The sequence below is a fragment of the Astatotilapia calliptera genome, chromosome 5 (genome assembly GCF_964374335.1).
Source record: "Astatotilapia calliptera chromosome 5, fAstCal68.1, whole genome shotgun sequence".
In the NCBI taxonomy this organism is placed as follows: domain Eukaryota; kingdom Metazoa; phylum Chordata; class Actinopteri; order Cichliformes; family Cichlidae; genus Astatotilapia; species Astatotilapia calliptera.
Window position 1 is genome coordinate 12,996,023 of NC_137426.1, and position 21,366 is coordinate 13,017,388.

At 38.9% G+C, this 21,366-nt stretch overlaps 1 protein-coding gene across 1 annotated transcript in view; it reads left to right on the forward strand.

Annotated features, from left to right (window-relative positions):
• Positions 1-6,418, forward strand: part of LOC113022170 (glutamate receptor-interacting protein 2-like) — a 171,901-nt gene extending 165,483 nt beyond the window's left edge. The window contains exon 25 of the mRNA XM_026167298.2: positions 126-6,418. Within this exon, the coding sequence (XP_026023083.1) occupies positions 126-284 (159 nt within the window). The 3' untranslated portion in view covers positions 285-6,418. The remainder of the gene's footprint in view (positions 1-125) is intronic.
• The last annotated feature ends 14,948 nt before the right edge of the window (positions 6,419-21,366 follow it).

Genomic DNA, 21,366 nt, shown 5'->3' on the forward strand with positions numbered 1-21,366 from the left:
TGCTTACATGTAGTTATCTTCACGTCCCCCTCTTTTTTTTTTTTTTTGTTTGCTAAATTAAAAATGTCTACAGTTATGCAAATTACCAAAGTAACCATTGGCTTAATCTTTTTGACTGTATTTAGGTGAACCATGTAAGGACGAGAGACTTTGACTGTTGTCTGGCCGTACCTCTCATCACAGAAGCAGGAGACAGACTTGAACTGGTCATCAGCCGCAACCCACTTGCCAATGATGACCCAGAGGACAATAACAACACTTTAGACCACGCACTTGACCTGTAACACAAATACATACACGTGCACAAAACATACAGAAGACATATTGTAACTGGTGATGAAGCATAAACTTATACATAGTGGAACTGGCCCAAAAACGCAGACACACACTCACTCACACACACACTCCACCGGCTTGCAGTATATCTGTTTAAATACAGAGACTCCTACTGGAACACACATCCTAACACGTGCATGCTCACATAGTCTCCCCATCCCATTTACACTGGGTTGAACTGCTTTTACACAGTACGGTCTATATGAAAGCATCACTACAATACAGAAAAACACACCAAAAGCTCTCCCGATAACTGGCTGGACTCACAGTGTTGTTTCGATTTCAACAATGACTTACTCGGCACTTTAAATAGCCATTTTTACTCATTTTAACCTGCAATACGGGTAAGATTATTTCAGTTTTTATTGCAAGGCCATATGCTCCCATGAACCTACAGTACTTGCACCTGAGAGATCTGCCTTATACAATATTGTAAATTATTTTACCGGAGAAAAATTCTCAGTTTCGGGTTTCCATTTGTTTCACAGAAGGTTACTAAGTACTAACAGAAAACGGAACAAACAGTTCATAATGGGAGTGTGTCTATAATAAATGTAGCCACTTTAGAATTTCATAATGCTGCTAAGATTCTGCTCAAACACTGCTGCTCACTTGACATTACCAAGAAAAAAACAAAATTCTGGAGTGGTCAAGTATAGCTCTTTTTTTCAAGGCAGACTTCTCTATTGGATCTTGCTGCACATTATAATGTCACTTTGGTGACATCACAACGCTGATTTATGAAGATGTCATCAGTGATGCCATCACAACTGCCAAACTGTTATTTTGTTTCATGCTATCATAAAATGAAAGTGAAAGGAGGGAAGGGCGTAATTTCTGCTCCCAATGAAAAATGGTGTCTTAAGTGGAATTGACCAATCACGGCTTTTGCTACACCATAAATGAGCATGAGTGGCTGTGCCCCAGAACAAACTGTACTGCCAAACGAAGAACATCTACCTGCATTTGAAATGTGCCAAATGTTATGACATTATCCACTATATCAATAGTTGTCTGAGATCACTGGGTTCACCTCATCATATTTCATTGCAAGACTACAATGTCAAGCAACAGTAGCATTTCAAATTCATTTCAAATCGCAAAATTATTAGATTTGAGGCTCAGAGTGATTTAATGTAACATCTGTTTGTCTTTATTGGCATATTTGTGTAAGGATGTGTGCCGCAGAATAAATTAACTAGCAGCTAGTTTAATTTTAAGATGTTAAGTCTGATTTATATAATCCAACAACAAAAGGATCATTTCACTTACCAGCGACCTCAAAACTAATATATACTGTGAGCCACTGGGACCATTCTTGGAGAAGAATGCCTAAGCAGTGAATAAAGCTGTTCCCAATAGCAGGCAGTGTCAACACAATGACAAGTGTGATTTAGGAGGATCTATAGGAATTAAAATATTCATAATTTTCCATTGGAGTATCACTTATAAGTATGAATCATCGTGTTTTCATTTGTCCAGCATGAGATCAGCATTTATGGTTGTGGGCCTTCTGCAGTAATGCCCGAGTGTCATGCCGCCATATTTTACAGAGGAGACAAGACACAGTTGTTCCCGATATGTTCCAGAACTGGAATATTACCAAACTGGAATATTTGATAATATTCTATTTTTTGTTTTCTTTTTTATTATATAATCTGTATTTCTTCTACACATCTAATAAGGAAGTGGTATACAGTTGCTTGTGATCTGCAGCCTCACCACTAAACCCTATGTGGTCCTTGAGGAAGATTCAATTATTGAAGAGTCTCATTGTCATGGATCATTTATGCTGTTGTATAGATGTTAAGGCAGTGGGAACAACAAGCAACAAGTCATAAAGAAGTAACATTCTCTTTGTTGTGGCTTTTAATTTAACAGCCTTTTAAACTAGGACACACAGTTCATTCAAATAATAGCTATAGAGCACTACTGCTGTTTGGATTTATTGGTAACACTCGCCCTTTTGCACAAAGATTATGAACAAAGTCAATAGCATCATCTGCTATCAGACCTACTACACTAGGTTGCTGGTGAAGCCAGACTATGGACAAATTTCCGACACACACATTCTTACACAAAAGGCTCTGATAACAAAGGAAATGAAACCGTACAGTGTGTGTTATGCATTTATTATCAAGCCATTTTGTTGTGTCTTTCATGAATGTCTGTTTATGATGTGTAATTTGTATGTGAGTGTATCAGCAGGTTCTATTCCAAGGTGCAATTGGAAATTTCCAGAGTTCGGCCTGAGTTAAACTGAGCCACTATCCTTTAATGGTCAGCACCCTTTGAAGCACTGTGAGCATTCCTGACTACTTGTGTGTGCTCATTTGCAATTTCACCATGGATCCAAAATTGAACTAAGAACAAACATTAGTTTGAACAGAGTGTGTGCCAAATGTTATGTCAAGGATTGAGAGCTGGTTTTACCCACTATTAACCTTCACCACAACATTAAGTGTTGTGGTTTCCTTGACTGACAGCTCATTAGTGCAAGATTCTAATCAGTTCACATAATGCTGACTATTGGGAAAATAGTAAACCTTTCTCTTCTTCCTAAAGCCTCCCCTGCTAACTTTTGATTAGCAACCTTGTCACATCTTACAGATCCCTTCTTGAACTAAACCTGATCTTAGTTGTGCGATAGTTTTAAAGCCCTAAGTATATTTCTACTTCTACTGCTAAGGGAATGTTAATTTCTAATTCAAGAGACAGCCAACTAGAACCTTACACCTGCAATGTGGTTAGACACACAATCTGTATTTTTACACCACTGACGCCTCATTAATGAATGAGACTACAGTGTCCAAGGCCAAAGGCAGTACATCAGGTCAGAAGCACAACAAGTAGCATTTTTTTTAGTTTGGAGTGGTGCACCATTAATATTTAACAGAGCTAGTCCTAGCTGTAGCATCATCTTGTACAGCTGCAATTTATTTATTAATTTGATTTATTCTTCTTTGTGTCAACATAAGCTGTGACTCATCAGCCATCATACTAACCTGTTTTGGGTTTGACTTTCCCAAAAACTAAATTTCAGGGTGCTTGATTTTATAATCAAGGGCACTGTGCATCCGACTAACAATAGTCAGAATGCTCAAAGTAGCTGGAGCACTGAAATACCCTTCACACAGAAACTTTAGAACTTACAAGTCTTCAAGTTTCAAGTTTTGCAACCCCAGACATTAATTCCATTTCCTTCAGACCCCTAATTTCTCATGATTTTTTCTTTTTCCTGCCAAAAATGTGTTTGCTCCAATTATCTTTGGATTAACTGAAATTGGGCTGGCTCTTGTTCCCTCCTACTGATCTTGGCAGTTTATGAATGTGCTGTGCAAAAGTAGGTGCTTAAATTCTACAAAGTAGCAGTTAACTTAAATAAATTGCAGTAAACAGAATAAAACTAAAATCAATCTCTGGTTTTGCTACCATTTTCCACCAAAACAGCACCAATCTTTTACACTTTAAGCTAACTGGCATCATCCAAATATTTCTAAGAACTTACCACAGTTCACTTCTTTGTCTTCTTTAATCCTATTGATAGACATGATGAAGCCATACAATTTCAAAGAAACTGCTCATCTATGTATGGGTTGCTCTTAGTTAACATTTAAATACTTTACTGCAGTATTTTATAAATGCGCAAGTTGCAAGATAAAGGTTTTGTCCTTTTTGAGGAAAAAAACAAATCTAAACATCCTTTGCACACTTGTGTGTGTACACATATTAGCATGAATTATGGTGAACAAAACTATATGGAGTATATGATGGATACATCGTCAGTATAAGGATATTATTATAAGTGAGTAATAGAACAGCATTTTTTTTTCGACAAGACTAACAAAAAAAACTCAACTTTGAGAGAGTCACAACCCCTGTTCCTACCATTTTCTTATGTTGTTATGTAACAGAATTCAGTGGCACCCTATAAGAATTTCCATGTCTGTATGGGTGTGAATAACAAAACATATACAGAAGACTTCTATTTGTCAACGTTTCTCTGTCTAATACATGTATGTGCAAAAAATGTCCACTACTTCTGGGCATACACTGTTTCAGAGGTGTGTGTGTGTTTGTGTGTATGTGTCTGTGTGTGTGTGTAAACTAATTTGTGTACATTTCATTGTACAGTAGTGAGGTTTTAAAGGATTGTGGACCTTTATATTTTTATTTCCAAAAACCGGAAAAGGCTTAAAATAGTGTAAACTCAACACACATACAAAAAAGGGACATTTACTTCTCTCCAAGCACTTACTGCTGAATATAAAGCACACTGTTGAATACCATGCACTGTAAGTATTTTCATGTACAATGGAACAAACTTTTGTAAAGCAACAAAAAATGAAAATGCTGAGAAAAGCCTTCTGAATTGTTTTTTTGTTTGTTTGTTTTTTTTCTTTTATGTATGTATGTGGCCATGTATACTCCCTATGCATTTTTGGGTCAAATGTCAGTTTAAAGCCCAATCCAGAACCGTAACAACTGTTCCGCGCGGATAAGTTTATAATACAAAAAATGTTATTTAATTCCCTGTGCTTTTTCGATTTTGGGGAAAATAAAAATGTTCATGTGAAGATTTAATGGTAATGTACCACATTTTATTAGACTAGCTTGTTGGCATTACTCCCCTGAACCCATTAAGCGATTTCAGTACATTAGATAAGTTATTACATAATCCACCATATATTACATCATCAGCTAAAGTAAAGCCCTTTCACAAGCCCACGCCTGCTCAGTCACTCACAAATATACCATGTAAACATGGTTAATCTTGTCGTACAGCTTAAATAAAGGGCGATTCACCTTCTGACCAGAGGATGCTAGTTCATGGCTATTGAGCAGTAAGGAAAGCCAAACTAGGTAAATGTTACTGGGTAATTACTTTATGCTTCTATAACAAGTTCCTGTAGGGGAGAGAGCACATGTTGCTTTTTCTACCGCACGAGTTGTCAATGTGCAACGTAAGCCAGTCATGTACTCATGATTTTGGTTGGGAGACTACAGTCAAATATTTGTGTTACATTACATCAATCTTTTGGCTCTTTATTTTTATTTTTGGTGTGCATTTTGTTTTGTTTTTTAACATGCAGTGTCTAAATTGGAGTGCCTCAGCTGCAGCAAACTGTGGGTAGCAAAACATTCAATGGCTGCAAGGAAACTACATTATCTTGTCACCTCTTGTCAACTCAACAAATCAGAAAATTACCAGTAACAGATAAATAATGTTAGCTGAACACTAGCAAGTTGTTACAACTAGCAAACTATAGCACCTACCAATCTGACCATTAGTTATACATAAATAACAAATACAATTGTGACAGCAAAACTACCCAAACCAGCTATTTATAGCCATTTTATTCACAACTTGCCACAATAAGTGAGCAGCAACAAACCTACTTAAACTAACCAGCTATAAGTAGGCTTGTTGCTGAGAACTATACAATGAGTCAATAAGATGTCTTGTTAGCTTACTGGCCTGTTTAATGACAGTTGTTGATGAGCTAACTTAAATTTCTTCTCCGATATCTAGCCAGTTAACCTATTTAGCTCAATGATAAACACAAACACTGACTTCTTCGTTGCAGTCAGCGTAATTATGACTTGAAACTGAGAAAATGATGTCATGCTGCACATTTCAAAAGTAGGAAATGTCAGTGTCTCCAGTCTTTGTTCCTATTTTTTTTTATTAATGTGTTTATTTTTTTAATTATGTTTCATGCTTTATTTTTTAAAGATATTTTGATTTGTTCTTTTGCCTAATATGTGTTTGGATGTCAAAGTTGCTACGGTTCTGGACTGGGCTATTAATAATGTACGCATTGATATTGTGTATTTTTTTTCCAAACTGTGTAAAGTTCTATTCTATGTAATATAGTATTTTTCTATGACAGTATGCTCTTCCAAAACATAGGAAGAAAATACAAAATGAAAAATAAAACGTATAACTTTGTTGTTGTCATTTTGATTTGTTTGTTTGTTTGTTTGTTTCATTTTCTAAGAAACAAAGAGTGTACTGCTATACTTCTCTTTTTGAGAAAAGAAAAGATTGCAAAGAAAAAAAATAAAATGTCTAATTTTATGTTGGATGTGTGGATTGTGTTTATTTTGGTAAATCTTTGTGACCAATGGAAAACAATGGACATTCATAAGAGATTATCTTTGGTCAGGATAAGCTCCTTAAATCAAACCTTTATATGCAAAAATTTTCTATCCAGGGAATTTGAACAAGACCTCATTTTACAACTAAAGAGATCAGGTTTAATTTTGGTTCTTCACCCCAAAGCAAACTTGCAGTGGAGGTAATGCTTCCTAGAGAAGCACAAAATGGAGCAGAGTAATCACATTTCTACCACCTACACTTGGGGGTGCTCAGGCTGGGGACTCAGTCGTCCTACTGGGAGACAGAAATTTGAAATAAATTTGCAAGCATTTCAAGCATAAGTGTTTCACTTCATATCTTTATGGGGGTATTGTGTGTAGAATCTTGAGGTGAAAAATTAATTTAATCCACAATGTAATAAGGCTGTAACATGACAAAATGTGAAATAAGTAAACGTCCCCCAATGTGAAACTGGACAGCCTTTCATGATACTCTATGTTTTACTGTTTTTCTGAGCACATAATCTTGTGTTATTAGATCCCTTATCTAAGAGATTGAATTAATGGTTATACTGCCCAACAGAATGGACTTGATCCTGGAGGTAGACCACCCTATACGATTTATATGCCTTCATCAGTTCGATTACAGGTAATTCATTGGGCTCACACTACTAAGTTCACTTGTTATCCCAGGTGTAACCACACAATTACTTTCCTCTGGACATTTTTTTAGTGGACAGGCCTAGTCAGGGATGTGTAACAACATGTGTCTGTCCCTACTCTGTTTGTGCTTAAAACACAGACTTTCCGTTGTCTATCAGCTCATTTACATAGATCCTTAGCTGGACATCCATGGTCCCAAATTGTATTGGATTTTTAAGATAAGATAAGATAACTCTTTATTGTCATTGCACAGTCATACATAGTACAGTAGTACAATGAAATTGGAAAAACTGTCCTACGTCGGCACTACATATAACACAACACGACACGATATGACACATCACAACGTAACAAACAACACAACACAGTATATTAACTTAGTATAAAAAAGAAGAATAAGTGTATGTGTATTGCACACTGTTATTATTGCACATTAATTATTATTGCACCTTGTTATAAATATAAATATTATTGTTATCGTTTTAAACATTGTTACCTCCCCCTAAAAAGTCCAGGGAGGTATCCAGTCAGGTCAGCTATTTACATTGATCAGGGCTATTGCCCTGTTGTAAAAGCTGTCCTTGAGTCTATTTGTTCGGGACCTCAGCAGCCTGAACCTCCTGCCAGACGGCAGCAGCTTAAACACCCGGTGTCCTGGGTGTGCGCAGTCCCGTAGGATGCTGCGTGCCCTCTTGAGACAGCGAGTGCTGTACAGGTCCTTCAGGGAGGGAAGAGGATGTCCAATGATTTTTTGGGCCATGTTGATGACCCTCTGGAGTGCCTTTCTGTGTGCTGTGGTGCAGCTGGAGAACCACACACCGATGCAATATGTCAGCACACTTTCAATGGAGCAGCGGTAGAAGACGGTCAGCAGCTCCTTCTTCAGGTCCATTTTTCTGAGGATTCTCAGAAAGTGGAGACGCTGTTGGGCCTTCTTTAAGACCGCAGAGGTGTTAGAGCTCCATTGGAGGTCTGTGTCTATGTGCACACCCAGAAACTTGAAACTGGAGACCCTTTCCACGCACTCCCCGTTGATGCTGACAGGCTGCAGCTCGGACTTCCTCCTTCTGAAGTCAACTACCAGTTCTTTTGTTTTGGTGGTATTGAGGTCCAGGTTGTTGTCTGCACACCAATCTGACAGCCTCTGAACTTCAGCTCTGTATGCAGTCTCATCTCCCCCTGAGATGAGCCCCACCACAGTGGTATCATCTGCAAACTTGATGACTGTGTTGTCTGGGTGGGAACTAACACAGTCATGTGTGTACAGAGTGTACAGTAGGGGACTCAGTACACAGCCTTGTGGAGAGCCGGTGTTGAGGCTGAGGGCTGAGGAAAGATGAGGCCCCACTCTAACTCTCTGTACACGGTCTGAGAGGAAGTCTCTGATCCAGCGGCAGGTGGTGGAAGGAAGTCCAATTTCCAGCAGTTTATCTATTAGTCTGTCCGGGAGTATCGTATTGAAAGCAGAGCTAAAGTCAACAAAGAGCAGCCTGGCGTAACGGCCCTGCACTTCCAGGTGAGAGATGGTGGTGTGGAGCGTTGTAGCAATGGCATCTTCAGTTGATCTGTTAGCTCTGTATGCAAACTGGAGCGGGTCGAGTGTGGGTGGCAGGCAGGACATGATGTGACGTCGGACCAGTTTCTCAAAGCACTTCATTATAACAGGTGTTAGAGCAACTGGTCGGTAGTCGTTGAGGCTGCTAATGTTAGTACGCTTTGGCAGTGGGACAATTGTGGCTGACTTTAGGCACAGCGGGATGCAGGACTGGGACAGTGAAGTGTTGAAGATCTTAGTGAAGACCCCAGCCAGCTGGTCTGCACACTCTTTTAGGACCTTTGCGGTTACCCCATCTGGTCCGGTGGCCTTCCTGGGGTTCACTGCCCTCAGTGTGCGCCTCACCTCATATTCCTGCACTATGAGGCTTGGGCTGCTGCTGTCCGATGTTTTTGCTGCTGCTGCCTCTGGTCCCTTCACCTCAAAGCGTGCGAAGAAGTGGTTCAGCTCCTCTGCAAGCTCCGCGTTACCCTCAGTCAACGTGGTATTGCCAGGTTTGTAGTTGGTTAAGTGCTGAACTCCCTGCCATACCTGTCGTGAGTTGTTGGTGTTGAAGTGGTCTTCGATCCTTCTCTTGTACGCTGCCTTGGCCTCTCTGATGCCTCTTTTCAACTGAGATCTGGCTGCACTGTACTGCATACCATCACCGGATCTAAAAGCGGCGTCACGTTGCTTCAGCAGGACCTGGACCTCTTTAGTCAGCTTTTATCACCTACAGTATCTGTAACCATGAACAGGTAACACAACCATCCCAACTTTAATCAATTGTTTTTCCAGGGCTTTTCATTTTATAGCCCTTCCCAAGCTGCCTTCAGCCTTATGCTCAGTCTCCATGGCATTCCACTGGACGTTGTCTGACCAGGGTACACAATTCACCTCAATTCACCTCCAGCTTCTGCTTCTCTTCTATCTCCAGACTTAAACAAAAACTGAAAGGACCAATTAGGAGTTGGAGGCAACCCACAATATACTGTTTCATCTAATTAAACAACCTGGAGCTCAAAACTGTCTTGGGTGGAATGCACCCATAATTCCATGATCTTCATGGCACCTATCATTAATCCTATGATTGTACATCTAAAACGGCCCAGAAACCCGATGATTCAAAACTCATTTGATGTTTCCCAGCTAGAAATTTTTTGTTCCAGTCCTGTGGGAGACCCTTCCTGTTTCCTCTGTGTTTTTAACTGTTTTTGAATCTGTTTTGTCCTGAACTTACGTCACTCTCTTCTGTACAGATGCTTTTTGCCCTTAGTTTCTAAAAGAGACATTGATGATGAGACAGCTGTGGAGCTTAGTGTTTGAAGAAATCACCTGCCTGCCCCTGTCACTGACCCCACTCTAGAATCTCACAGTTTCAACCTGTAAAACTTTTTGATTTCAATATACCTTTTCAGCTTTTAGTACTGTTTCCAGCACCTCAATCCTGGTTTGGTTCCTTGAGACATGCATATGGATCTTTTGAAAGGCTTGTTTCCGTTTTTAGAAAAAAGACATGTATTAGAACCAGTTTATGTCTGTATTTCTATTTTGAAAACTCTGTACATTTTTACTCTAACAAACAACATGGGTATTTTTGCACATGCAAGAGTGTTTTCTACTGTACATTTTGCTTTTGCTGACGGAATTATTCCCATGAGTCGACTGTTATGTAAGAGATCTAACACACAACATGCAAAAAAGTGTTAGCATACACACAGTCAGGCACACACATTATTGCTTACATAGTAAGCAATAACATATGGGTAGAACTTTAGTGCCCAGTGCACACTTTGTTATATTCACATGTGCTTAAACATTCAAAAGCAGTGGTGGAAAATAGCTTAAAGCTGAGGACATAAAACATATAAGGAGTAAGCAAACGACCTGTGATGACTGAAGTTTCATATCTGTAAGTTTTGTATTACAGTGAAAAAACAATATTGGAGTAGTTTTCCTCCAGCATGCAGGTCACAAATCTTGATTATACAAAGATAGGCTATGGAAAAGTACATAAGATGTGCCCTTGTCCCTTTCAAGTGACCACAACATCCTGGGATCAAAACTGTCCTCATTTGATTTTTTTCTCATCCCTCAGAGCCCTTCCATTTCCTGTTCTCTTCTATTTTTGTTAGCAGAACAAAAGGCAAAAGTAACATGAAACACTAATCAAAAAAACACATTTGTTTTTGCTTTGTGTCAATGCCAAAAAACTGCCTTGAAGATAAAACAGAAAAAAAAGATTCTCAACAGAAAAGTCTATTCTTGGAAAAGGCCAGACAGGGAATGGAAATAACAGCTCTGTGTTTCTTTGTCTGTAGTGTCAATTATTTAAAGCTCAGCAACAAAACAAAAGCATTAACATTCATGTCCCTGTACAGCAGTTTCATGCCACCAACATCCTCTATGTTTTTGTTGAGTCATATGAGAGCAATAACCATAATCGGCATGGATATATCTCCATGATACATTCCTGGTCAAAATTATCACTAAATGTAAAATGAGGAAGGATCCATGACTGTTCCTGATTCAAACAGTGCCTGAAAGAGCTTTCTGTGTTTTCTGATTGCTGAAGCTTAAATGGGATACACAAACCAGTATTTTATAAAGCTTTTATGTAAATATTTTCATGGGAATAGTTAGTTGATTAAATAAAAAAAGGCCCATTTAACCATAGTGATTGAAGGAAAATTACAGTCTGGGAAAAATGTGTTCAGTAGCCAGCTTCTATTAATCACCAGGATGTCTGAGCCTTTACCCCCTTACTGTGAAACGGATGTTTGGGTCAAAATATTCCATAAACTGAGGTTGATTCCAGCAGATTCTCGGAGCTGCTTAGTGACATTGTTTAGAAACAAGCTTCAGTTTAGGAGGGCTTTGTTTTTGTCCCTGATGTTTTTCCTTTTTCTTTTCCTTGGTTTTAGTAGTTAAGAGCTTAGATTTTTTTTTAATTTTTTTTTTTAGGTAAGTATAAACTGGATTAAGCATTTTCAGCAGGTTGCCTCTGTGAAGCCAACAAAAGCTTAAATATGTTTGTTATGGATGAAAATAAAGTTGCTGACACAGTCTGCCAGGTCTGCAAATGCTAGGAGTATTTCCCACAAACCACTACTGTAAATACAGGGTGGGCCATTTATATGGATACACCATAATAAAATGGGAATGGCTGGTGATATTAAAGTCCTGTTTATGGCACATTAGTATATGTGAGGGGGCAAACTCCTCAAGATAGGTGGTGACCATGGTGGCCATTTAGAAGTCGGCCATCTTGGATACAACTTTTGTTTTTTCAATAGGAAGAGGGCCATGTGACACATCAAATTTACTGGTAATGTCACAAGAAAAACAATGGTGTGCTTGGTTTCAACGTAACTTTATTCTTTCATGAGTTATTTACAAGTTGCTCTTTGTTCACAGCCATTGACATGTCGAAAAGGTTAACACGTGAGGAGCGGATCGAAATTGTGTTGATATCTGGTGAACGCAGTAACCGGGTCATTGCAGCAGATTTCAATGCAAGATGCCCTACGAGACCACCCATCTCCCATGCTACAGTTAGCAAACTGCTTTTTCGTGAAACTGGTTCAGTGTGGGATTTGCCAAAATGTGGACGCAAGAAAACTGTCACTAATGAAGAAACATCAGTGGCTGTCCTAGCTTCATTCAGCAAGAGCCCACAGCATAGCACTCGCCGCATGTCACTGGAGAGTGGCATTAGTCGAACATCCCTTCGGCGGATATTAACTATTCACAAATGGCACCCTTACAAACTCCAGCTACTGCAGCATCTCAACGAGGATGACCCAGATCGGCGCACAGAATTTACAGAATGGACAAAACAAAAATTGGAACAGGACCCTCAGTTCACACAGAAGATTTTGTTCAGTGATGAGGCAAACTTTTATGTGAATGGTGAAGTTAACAAACAAAACCACCGCTATTGGTCTGACACTAACCCACATTGGATGGATCCCTCCAAGACTGTTGGAACAACAAAAGTGATGGTTTGGTGTGGTATATGGGGTACAACGATAGTGGGTCCATTCTTCATCAATGGAAACCTCAAGGCCACTGGATATTTGAAATTGCTACATAATGATGTGTTTCTACGGTGGCCCTGAGAGGCCAAATGGACTGCAACTTCAGAAAACACTTGGAAAAAGAAAAATGCTGCAAAAAGAAAAACGCTGCACTGCAACTTCAGAAAACACCTGCAAAAAGAAAACAGCTGCAAAAAGAAAAACGCTGCAAAAAGAAAAATGCTACAAAAAGAAAACAGCTGCAAAAAGAACAACGCTGCAGAAAGAAAAACGCTTCAAAAGCACACAAAACACAACGGAAATAGGAAAAAACACAATGGAAATGTTTCTGGGGAGATAAAACACGACAGACTAGTTGCAGGAACCAAAACATGCTAACAAGTGCACTGGGACTGGGAGACATTTCAAAGAAGTGGAGGAGAGGTAAATGTGTTGTAATCATATGATTCTAATAATACTACAGATATCTGGAATATAGGCTGTATCCCAATTCAGGGTCTGCAGCCTTGAAGGCCGCATTTTAAGGCGGATTAAGTCACAGCGACTCGACGAAGGCTGTTCCAATTCAAAGGCTGCTCAAAATGCGGCCCTCAAATGCGTCCTTCATTTCCCTGAATTTTAAGGATGTGGCGGTGTATGTGACAGGTTGAAGGACTACTGCATATAAAATTGTTCAGTTAATAGTAATTCATATCAGTTGATATAAGGAGGAAAATAATATAAATATGGTAAGAAAATGGTTAAGAGTTTATTATTTTTCATGTTATATTAATGGCTTTCATGTTACTTAAGAGAACAACAAACTATACATCTCTGATTGGCTAGTAAGCCTTTTCTGGGATCGATTAGTATTGTCTCTATTCTCCACTAGGGGGCTTTCGCGCGTTCTCCTCACTGCAATAAACGACTGCATGAGAGACAAAAGTCATAATCACTCTTGTGATTCTTTTCCCCCTGTTTTCAGGTAAATGTGTTTAAAAGTTGATATATTTCCAATGTGTACACTGCTAAGATATTTAAAAGGTAACCCTTCATTGTTTTGTAAGCTTTAGAAACATTATATTACAGTTTTGTGCACATGTACGTGGCGGTTTTGAGCCTTAGTTTTGTACTGTGTAATGGCCATTACGATAACAGCAGGAGCTTAAAAACGCCGCTATTGTCAGCCATTTTATTAGGAAACCTACTCAAGTATATGTATAGTAAGCACTTCAGTATTTCGGCTTATTATTTAGTGTTTTTCTTCCACCATGTGACATTTAGCAGTACAGAATGTGAAACGTTTCTGCTCATTTTCACTGCAATAAACGACTGCATGAGAGACGCAAGTCATAATCACTCTCATGATTCTTTTCCCCCTTTTTACAGGGGTGTAACATGTATACTTCATGGACCAACATATCCGAGACTTCATAGCGCAGTGGGGGGTGTGGATAATTTTGCCAAAAAAAACGGTGGAAGTGGAGCGGCCGAAGAGTAAACTTTCAAAAGCAAGTACTGAATATTATGTCACTTATTTATGTGCAAATGTTTAATAATGAAGAACATTAAAACATTACTGTTGGCCACATGCTGGCAAAGTTATGTGACATTAGCGATTTTTGTACTTTCAGCGTTTACTTTGTTTTAAAGCCTTTACTTTATACACCGTTCGATAGTTGACTTTAATCTTACAGAGAATGTGATGATTTCATGGATAATTAAAGTCAGTCATATATCCATTTTATTTATAAGTTACACTTGTGTTTGAATCCTGCAGCTTATCAAACATTTGATTTCCATGTGTGACAACTGCAAGTGTCCAGAGTGAGGACAGACTGAGGGACCCACTGCTGCACATCATCTGTGAGGCTTTGCACCCCTGATGATCCACCAGGACAAACTCAGCAGTGTGTGAGGAAGAGGAGGAGGAAGAGCCAGCAGCAGCTGACAGATGGAGAGAATAGACAGACTGTTCCCTGTTTGTGAAGGACTGCTAGAAAAGTTTAAAATAACTAACTGTCTGTCCTGAATCAGTCTTATTAGGTAATGTTCAAATCATTTTATCATCCCAGTGTTTTCAGTGTGGGAGAAAGTACTCAGGGTCTTCAAGTTACACACTATGAAAGAAGCAAGTTTAATATTCAGAAACCTAAAGTATGTATCAGCAGCAGAATGCACCTAAAATAAATGTTTGTTTCAGTTCTATGAAGCTTTGAGTATTTTGGATTAGTAGTACTGCTGTGTTTGTTGCATCATATTGCTATAATTGTTTATATGCTTTATATATTCTGAGGTAAGTTGATCTATAGTGTTACATCATATTCTATAAGGATGTTATGTGTTTGTATACTTTCTGCCCAGTTTGACCCATTTAGCAGAAGTCAGCCTGTTTAAGGCTCTGATATCTATTCTGTATGACTTAAAGCAGTTATGACATGATATGATTTTCTCACCCAATAAAGGAATATTTAATATATCAGTCTACTCTTCATTCTATCAGAAACAGTTATCACAGCTCGTACATTTGCTTTTTACACATATATGTAAGCATTGAGCCAAATTTAGTAATGCCAACATATTAAAAGAACAATATTTGTCTCTTATGCATAATACATCTATAGATACACTGTCACAGATACTTGTCTTTGAGTGAAGATTTAAGGTGATAGGATATATAAATAAATGCAACTTGAATCTTTACTGAAGCTCAGTATTTGACATGGAGTTCAAACTCACTGCTGTAATAACTAATAATGATTAATATAATAACTATAATATTGGCCATATTATATTTATATTACCAAAGTGAGATGACTTTAGCTAATTGTTATTTACTAGCTAATCTTAAAATGACTGTTCAGTACAGAAATGAAGCCCAACAATCATGTTTTACAGTCCTGTGGTCTCAGCCTCAGATACTTATCAAATCACATAAAGCTCGTGTAGAAACAAATGTACAAAATATGTTCTCCTTCATTTCTGTCAAACAAAGCTGTATGAAACGTTTCCAGCTGTTAGTATCGTGGTTGCTAGGCAACCTGGGCAGCGCGGCTAGACTGTCCCATTTCACAAGCCTACAAGCCTTGCACTTCCGGCCTTAGCGGTCTTTGAGTACGCGGCCCTTGAGGACCGTTAAAGCTGCGTACTTTAAGGCTGCAGACCCTGAATTGGGATACAGCCATACATACGTTTTGGTTCGTGCAACTGGTCTGTCGGGTTATTGTCTCCCCTGAAAAATTTCCATTGTGTTTTTTCCTATTTCCGTTGTGTTTTGTGTGCTTTTGCAGCGTTTTTCTTTTTGCAGCTGTTTTCTTTTTGCAGCGTTTTTCTTTTTGCAAGTGTTTTCTTTTTGCAGCGTTTTTCTTTTTGCAGCGTTTGTCTTTTTGCAGGTGTTTTCTGAAGTTGCAGTGCAGCGTTTTTCTTGAAATTGCAGTGCAGTGTTTTTCTTTTTGCTGCGTTTTTCTTATTGCAGCATTTTTCTTTTTGCAGCGTTTTTCTTTTTGCAGCGTTTTTCTTTTTCCAAGTGTTTTTCTTTTTGCAGCGTTTTTCTTTTTGCAGCATTTTTCTTTTTGCAGGTGTTTTCTGAAGTTGCAGTGCAGCGTTTTTCTTGAAATTGCAGTGCAGCGTTTTTCTTTTTGCTGCGTTTTTCTTTTTGCAGTGTTTTTCTTTTTGCAGCGTTTTTCTTTTTGCAGCGTTTTTCTTTTTGCAGCGTTTTTCTTTTTGCAGTGTTTTTCTTTTTGCAGCATTTTTCTTTTTGCAGTGTTTTTCTTTTTGCAGCGTTTTTCTTTTTGCAGCGTTTTTCTTTTTCCAAGTGTTTTTCTTTTTGCAGCGTTTTTCTTTTTGCAGCATTTTTCTTTTTGCAGGTGTTTTCTGAAGTTGCAGTGCAGCGTTTTTCTTGAAATTGCAGTGCAGCGTTTTTCTTTTTGCTGCGTTTTTCTTTTTCAGCATTTTTCTTTTTGCAGTGTTTTTCTTTTTGCAGCATTTTTCTTTTTGCAAGTGTTTTCTGAAGTTGCAGTCCGTTTGGCCTCTCAGGGCCACCGTATGTTTCTCTCTTTATGCACTGAAGCTGGCACTTTCCCTGAGTTTTTCCAGCAAGATGGTGCACCACCACATTATGGGTGCCAGGTCCGAGCATTCCTAGATGAACAGTTTCCTGGAAAGTGGATTGGTCGTCGTGGGCCAGTTGAATGGCCCCCAAGGTCTCCCGATCTGACCCCCTTAGACTTTTATCTTTAGGGTCATCTGAAGGACTTGGAGAAGGCATTCGATCGTGTCCCTCGGGGTGTCCTGTGGGAGGTGTTGCGGGAATATGGGGTGTCTGGCCCATTGCTACGGGCCATTCGATCCCTATACAACCGTTGCAAGAGCTTGGTTCGCATTGCTGCCAATAAGTCGGACTCGTTTCCGGTGGGTGATGGGTTTCGCCAGGGCTGCCCTTTGTCTCCGGTTCTGTTCATAATTTTTATGGACAGGATTTCTAGGCACAGCCAAGTGGCGGAGGGCTTTCGCTTTGGTGGCCTCAGAATCTCATCTCTGATTTTTGCAGATGATGTGGTTCTGTTGGCTTCATCGGGTGAGGGCCTCCAGCTCGCACTATAATGGTTCGCAGCCGAGTGTGAAGCAGCGGGAATGAGGATCAGCACCTCCAAATCTGAGGCCATGGTTCTCAGCCGGAAAAGGGTGGAGTGCCCACTCCGGGTCGGGGATGAGTTCCTGCCCCAAGTGGAGGAGTTCAAGTATCTCGGGGTCTTGTTCGCGAGTGATGGGAGAAGGGAGCCTATGGCCATGAGCTGTGGGTAGTGACCGAAAGAACGAGATCGCGGATACAAGCGGCAGAAATGAGCTTCCTCCGAAGGGTGGCTGGCCTCTCCCTTAGAGATAGGGTGAGAAGTTCGGCCATCCGGGAAGGGCTCAGAGTAGAGCAGCTGCTGCTCCACATCGAAAGGAGCCAGCTGAGGTGATTCGGGCATCTGACAAGGATGCCCCCTGGGCGCCTCCTGGGTGAGGTGTTCCAGGCATGTCCCACCGGGAGGAGGCCCCGGGGCAGACCCAGGACACGCTGGAGAGATTATATCTCTCGGCTGGCCTGGGAACGCCTTGGTATTCCCCCGGACAAGCTGGAGGAGGTGGCTGGGGAGAGGGAGGTCTGGGCCTCTTTGCTTAGGCTGCTGCCCCCGCGACCCGGCCCCGGACAAAGCGGATGAAGATGGATGGATGGATGGATGGATGGATGGATGGATGGATGGATGGGTCATCTGAAGGCAATTGTCTATGGTGTGAAGATACGAGATGTGCAGCACCTGAAACTACGGATACTGGATGCCTGTGCTGGCATTTCTCCTGCGGTGTTGCTATCAATGGGAGAAGAGTGGGAGAAGAGGGTTGCATTGACAATCCAACACAATGGGCAGCACATTGAACACATTTTATAAGTGGTCAGAAACTTGTAAATAACTCATGAAAGAATAAAGTTATGTTGAAACCAAGCACACCATTGTTTTTCTTGTGACATTACCAATAAGTTTGATGTGTCACATGGCCCTCTTTCTATTGAAAAAACAAAAGTTGTATCCAAGATGGCCGACTTCTAAATGGCCACCATGGTCACCACCTATCTTGAGGAGTTTGCCCCCTCACATATACTAATGTGCCACAAACAGGACTTTAATATCACCAACCATTCCCATTTTATTACAGTGTATCCATATAAATGGCTCACCCTGTACATTGAAAGGCAATGAAGGCTAAATGAATGAAAATGGAATATCTGATGGCCACCAGAGTTTCACACTCCATGGTAACAATAAGCCAAACATTAATCTTGCATTACCTGTGCAATGATTGAGAATAACCAATCATAGCACCTCACCTTCACCTCATTAGACAGACATTCATTCAAAAATGGGTACACAGAAGGAGAGTGATACATTTTTAAGCTTAGAATTTTTTTCTTAAAAACATGCACGCAAGCAAATACAACAATCACAGAAACACGTGTATTTATAACAAGTGAATAACATAACAAGTACATTTGCATTTGTAGATTAAAAAAAAACAAACCCAAAAAAAAAGCACACAACGGAGCCGCCACGTTTGCAAGAGATTGTGCCATGAGAGTTTCTGCATGGTGGACTCTGAAAGTCACACAGTCTGTGGCAGATTGTGTGACCTTAAACTTCTGCACTCAATGTTTAAGTCTGCTTGTCCATACTACTTATGACTGTGTTTTATCAGATTGGGTGGAAACCAAGAGAGAAACTCGGTCTTCTTTTGATCCAGTCCAACTAACTGAAGTTGCCAACACGTTTGTTTCTGTTTTGGAAGAAACATGTTTTGAATTTCACCACAGCAGCTAACAACAGTTGATGATCCATGCTTATAGAGGCCTTTACTTATGAGGTCGGTTTAGTTAACTCTACTAGTGAGTTTCCACAGTCCTTTTAATCTCCATGGATTTATAGGACACGATTACATGTCACTAACATTGTAAATTCCATCTACTGTAATTTGTGGTTTTTCCTCTGTCTACTCTATCTTCCTGTACCTTTCTGTGGAGTGTATCTATAGAGTTGGAGGTTTCAATCTGTGGCTACTGGTCTCACTAACCTGCCTTTTCAATCTTCTTAATTTCCACCTTGGACTTCAACTCAATCCAAATGGTTGGGGCATATGGATTCAGATGCCTCAATTTGAATCTGTTAAAGGTCATTTTGTGTTAGAAATATTTTTCTGACTTTATAAAGAGCTTTCCATTGTTTTCTCTCTATAATGTCAGAGTCATAGTTATACAAAAGGAGGGAAGTTTATGCAATTTGTTCAAAAAGGTTTATTTAACAAAAAGAAAGAAAGAAAGTGGAAGGCAGAGGAAAGTGAAGGAAGTGGCTACCACAACTAACAATGAAGGAGAGTCTAGCTCGGTAAGCCAAATCTCTAAGATGACCCAAGTCTTCTAACCGAGTCAGACTTCTGCAGGGTTAGGCTCGCCCAGAGCATTGTCATGCAACCCAAATGATTACTTTCACATATTTAAGGCTCATAGGAAGCACTGAATGTGCTGGTATGCTGCCCCCTCATTGGTTTGAATACCTTAAAGCTTGTATTACAGGCTTTGAGGGATTAGAGGTTGTGTCGTCAGGAGGATTTAGGTACATAAGTCCCACTGGTTGGGTAATTGAACTTAAATGGAACAAACTGTGGATATGTGTGCATAAAAATACCACTCTAGACACATGGAACTCAGACTTCATTTTCTGAAGACATTTTTTTTTTTTTTATTAAGAAAAAAAAAACAAAAACATTTTACACTTTTGTAGCTTACAGATTGGCCATAGAAAAACAAACAAAAACCCAAACTTTCAAATTCTTTTAAAAATGTTTTTTCTTCTTCTTTACGAATTGGAAAAAAAAAAAAAAATCCCATGTACATTCTCAAAAAGGAAGGGCTGGTATATGGTGTAATGAAGGAAAGAGACCATGATCAAACAGTTGACAGAATGTGGGGAGAAGGATAAATAAAATACAACTTATTTTCCCAGAAGACCTAGCTAGACCTGGACCCCAACTAAAAGGCTGTATTTATTCATTAACAGATGTGTCACTGTTACATAGCCCAAAATCCAGCCCTGTTTTGTTTAATGCTGCATCTATATTCGAATCCAAATCTTGCAGATATGTTGTTCTCATTAAAAGACAAAAAAACCAAAAACAAAACAAACAAAAAAAAAAAAAACCAACCAAAAATAAACAAATGTAGACAATATGACATTTGAAATCAGGCTATTCTTGTGCGGATCCAATAAGGTTTTTCAGCTTAATTTGATAAGCATTCTGATTGGAATATTTTGTAGAGAGATAGTTAGACATGTCTAAATAAGCAGAATGTAGAATTGTTATTTGATATGGTGGACTCATGTTCATTGGATTTACTGCTTTTGGTGCAAAGGGCCGGCTTCTCAAAAAAAAAAAAAAAAAAAAAGAAAAAAAAAAAATTATATATATATATATATATATATATATATATATATATATATATATATATATATATATATATATATATATATATATATATATATATATATATATATATATATATATATATATATATATATATATATATATATATATATATATATATATATATATATATATCAAATATCAAATAATTTCCAAGGTTCAAATACACACACATACATGTACATAAACACACACACAAACACACACACGAGATTTTGATATAAGTAGGTAGAAAATGGGCTTAGTGGCAGTGCTACTGTGTTTCATACCCCTCACGCATTCATACCTTTATCAGTCACAAAAATATGATATTTTGCTAAAACAAAATTCAGTTTGATGTGACACATATTTAATCAGTGCATTTCAAATGACAAGACTGTGGATAGTGGTTTAGTTTGGTTAACTTTCCAAACTACAAAGGATTCTTTGTTGGGTTTAGTTTAACTGGAGATTCAAATATTTACTCTTCAGGAAATTACGTCTTACTTAAAGGTTAGTACCACCTGTTGGTACTAAAAAATATTTTGCAGTATTGCACAACAAGTCATAAGTTGTTGTTTTTTTTGTGTTTGCTTTTTGATTAATATTTGTACATGTCACTCCAGTGACAGATTTGCATATTTGAAACCTATCTGAAATATAAAAAAGGCAAATGTGACAAACAGACAATCTAAAATAAAACAGAATGAGAAACTG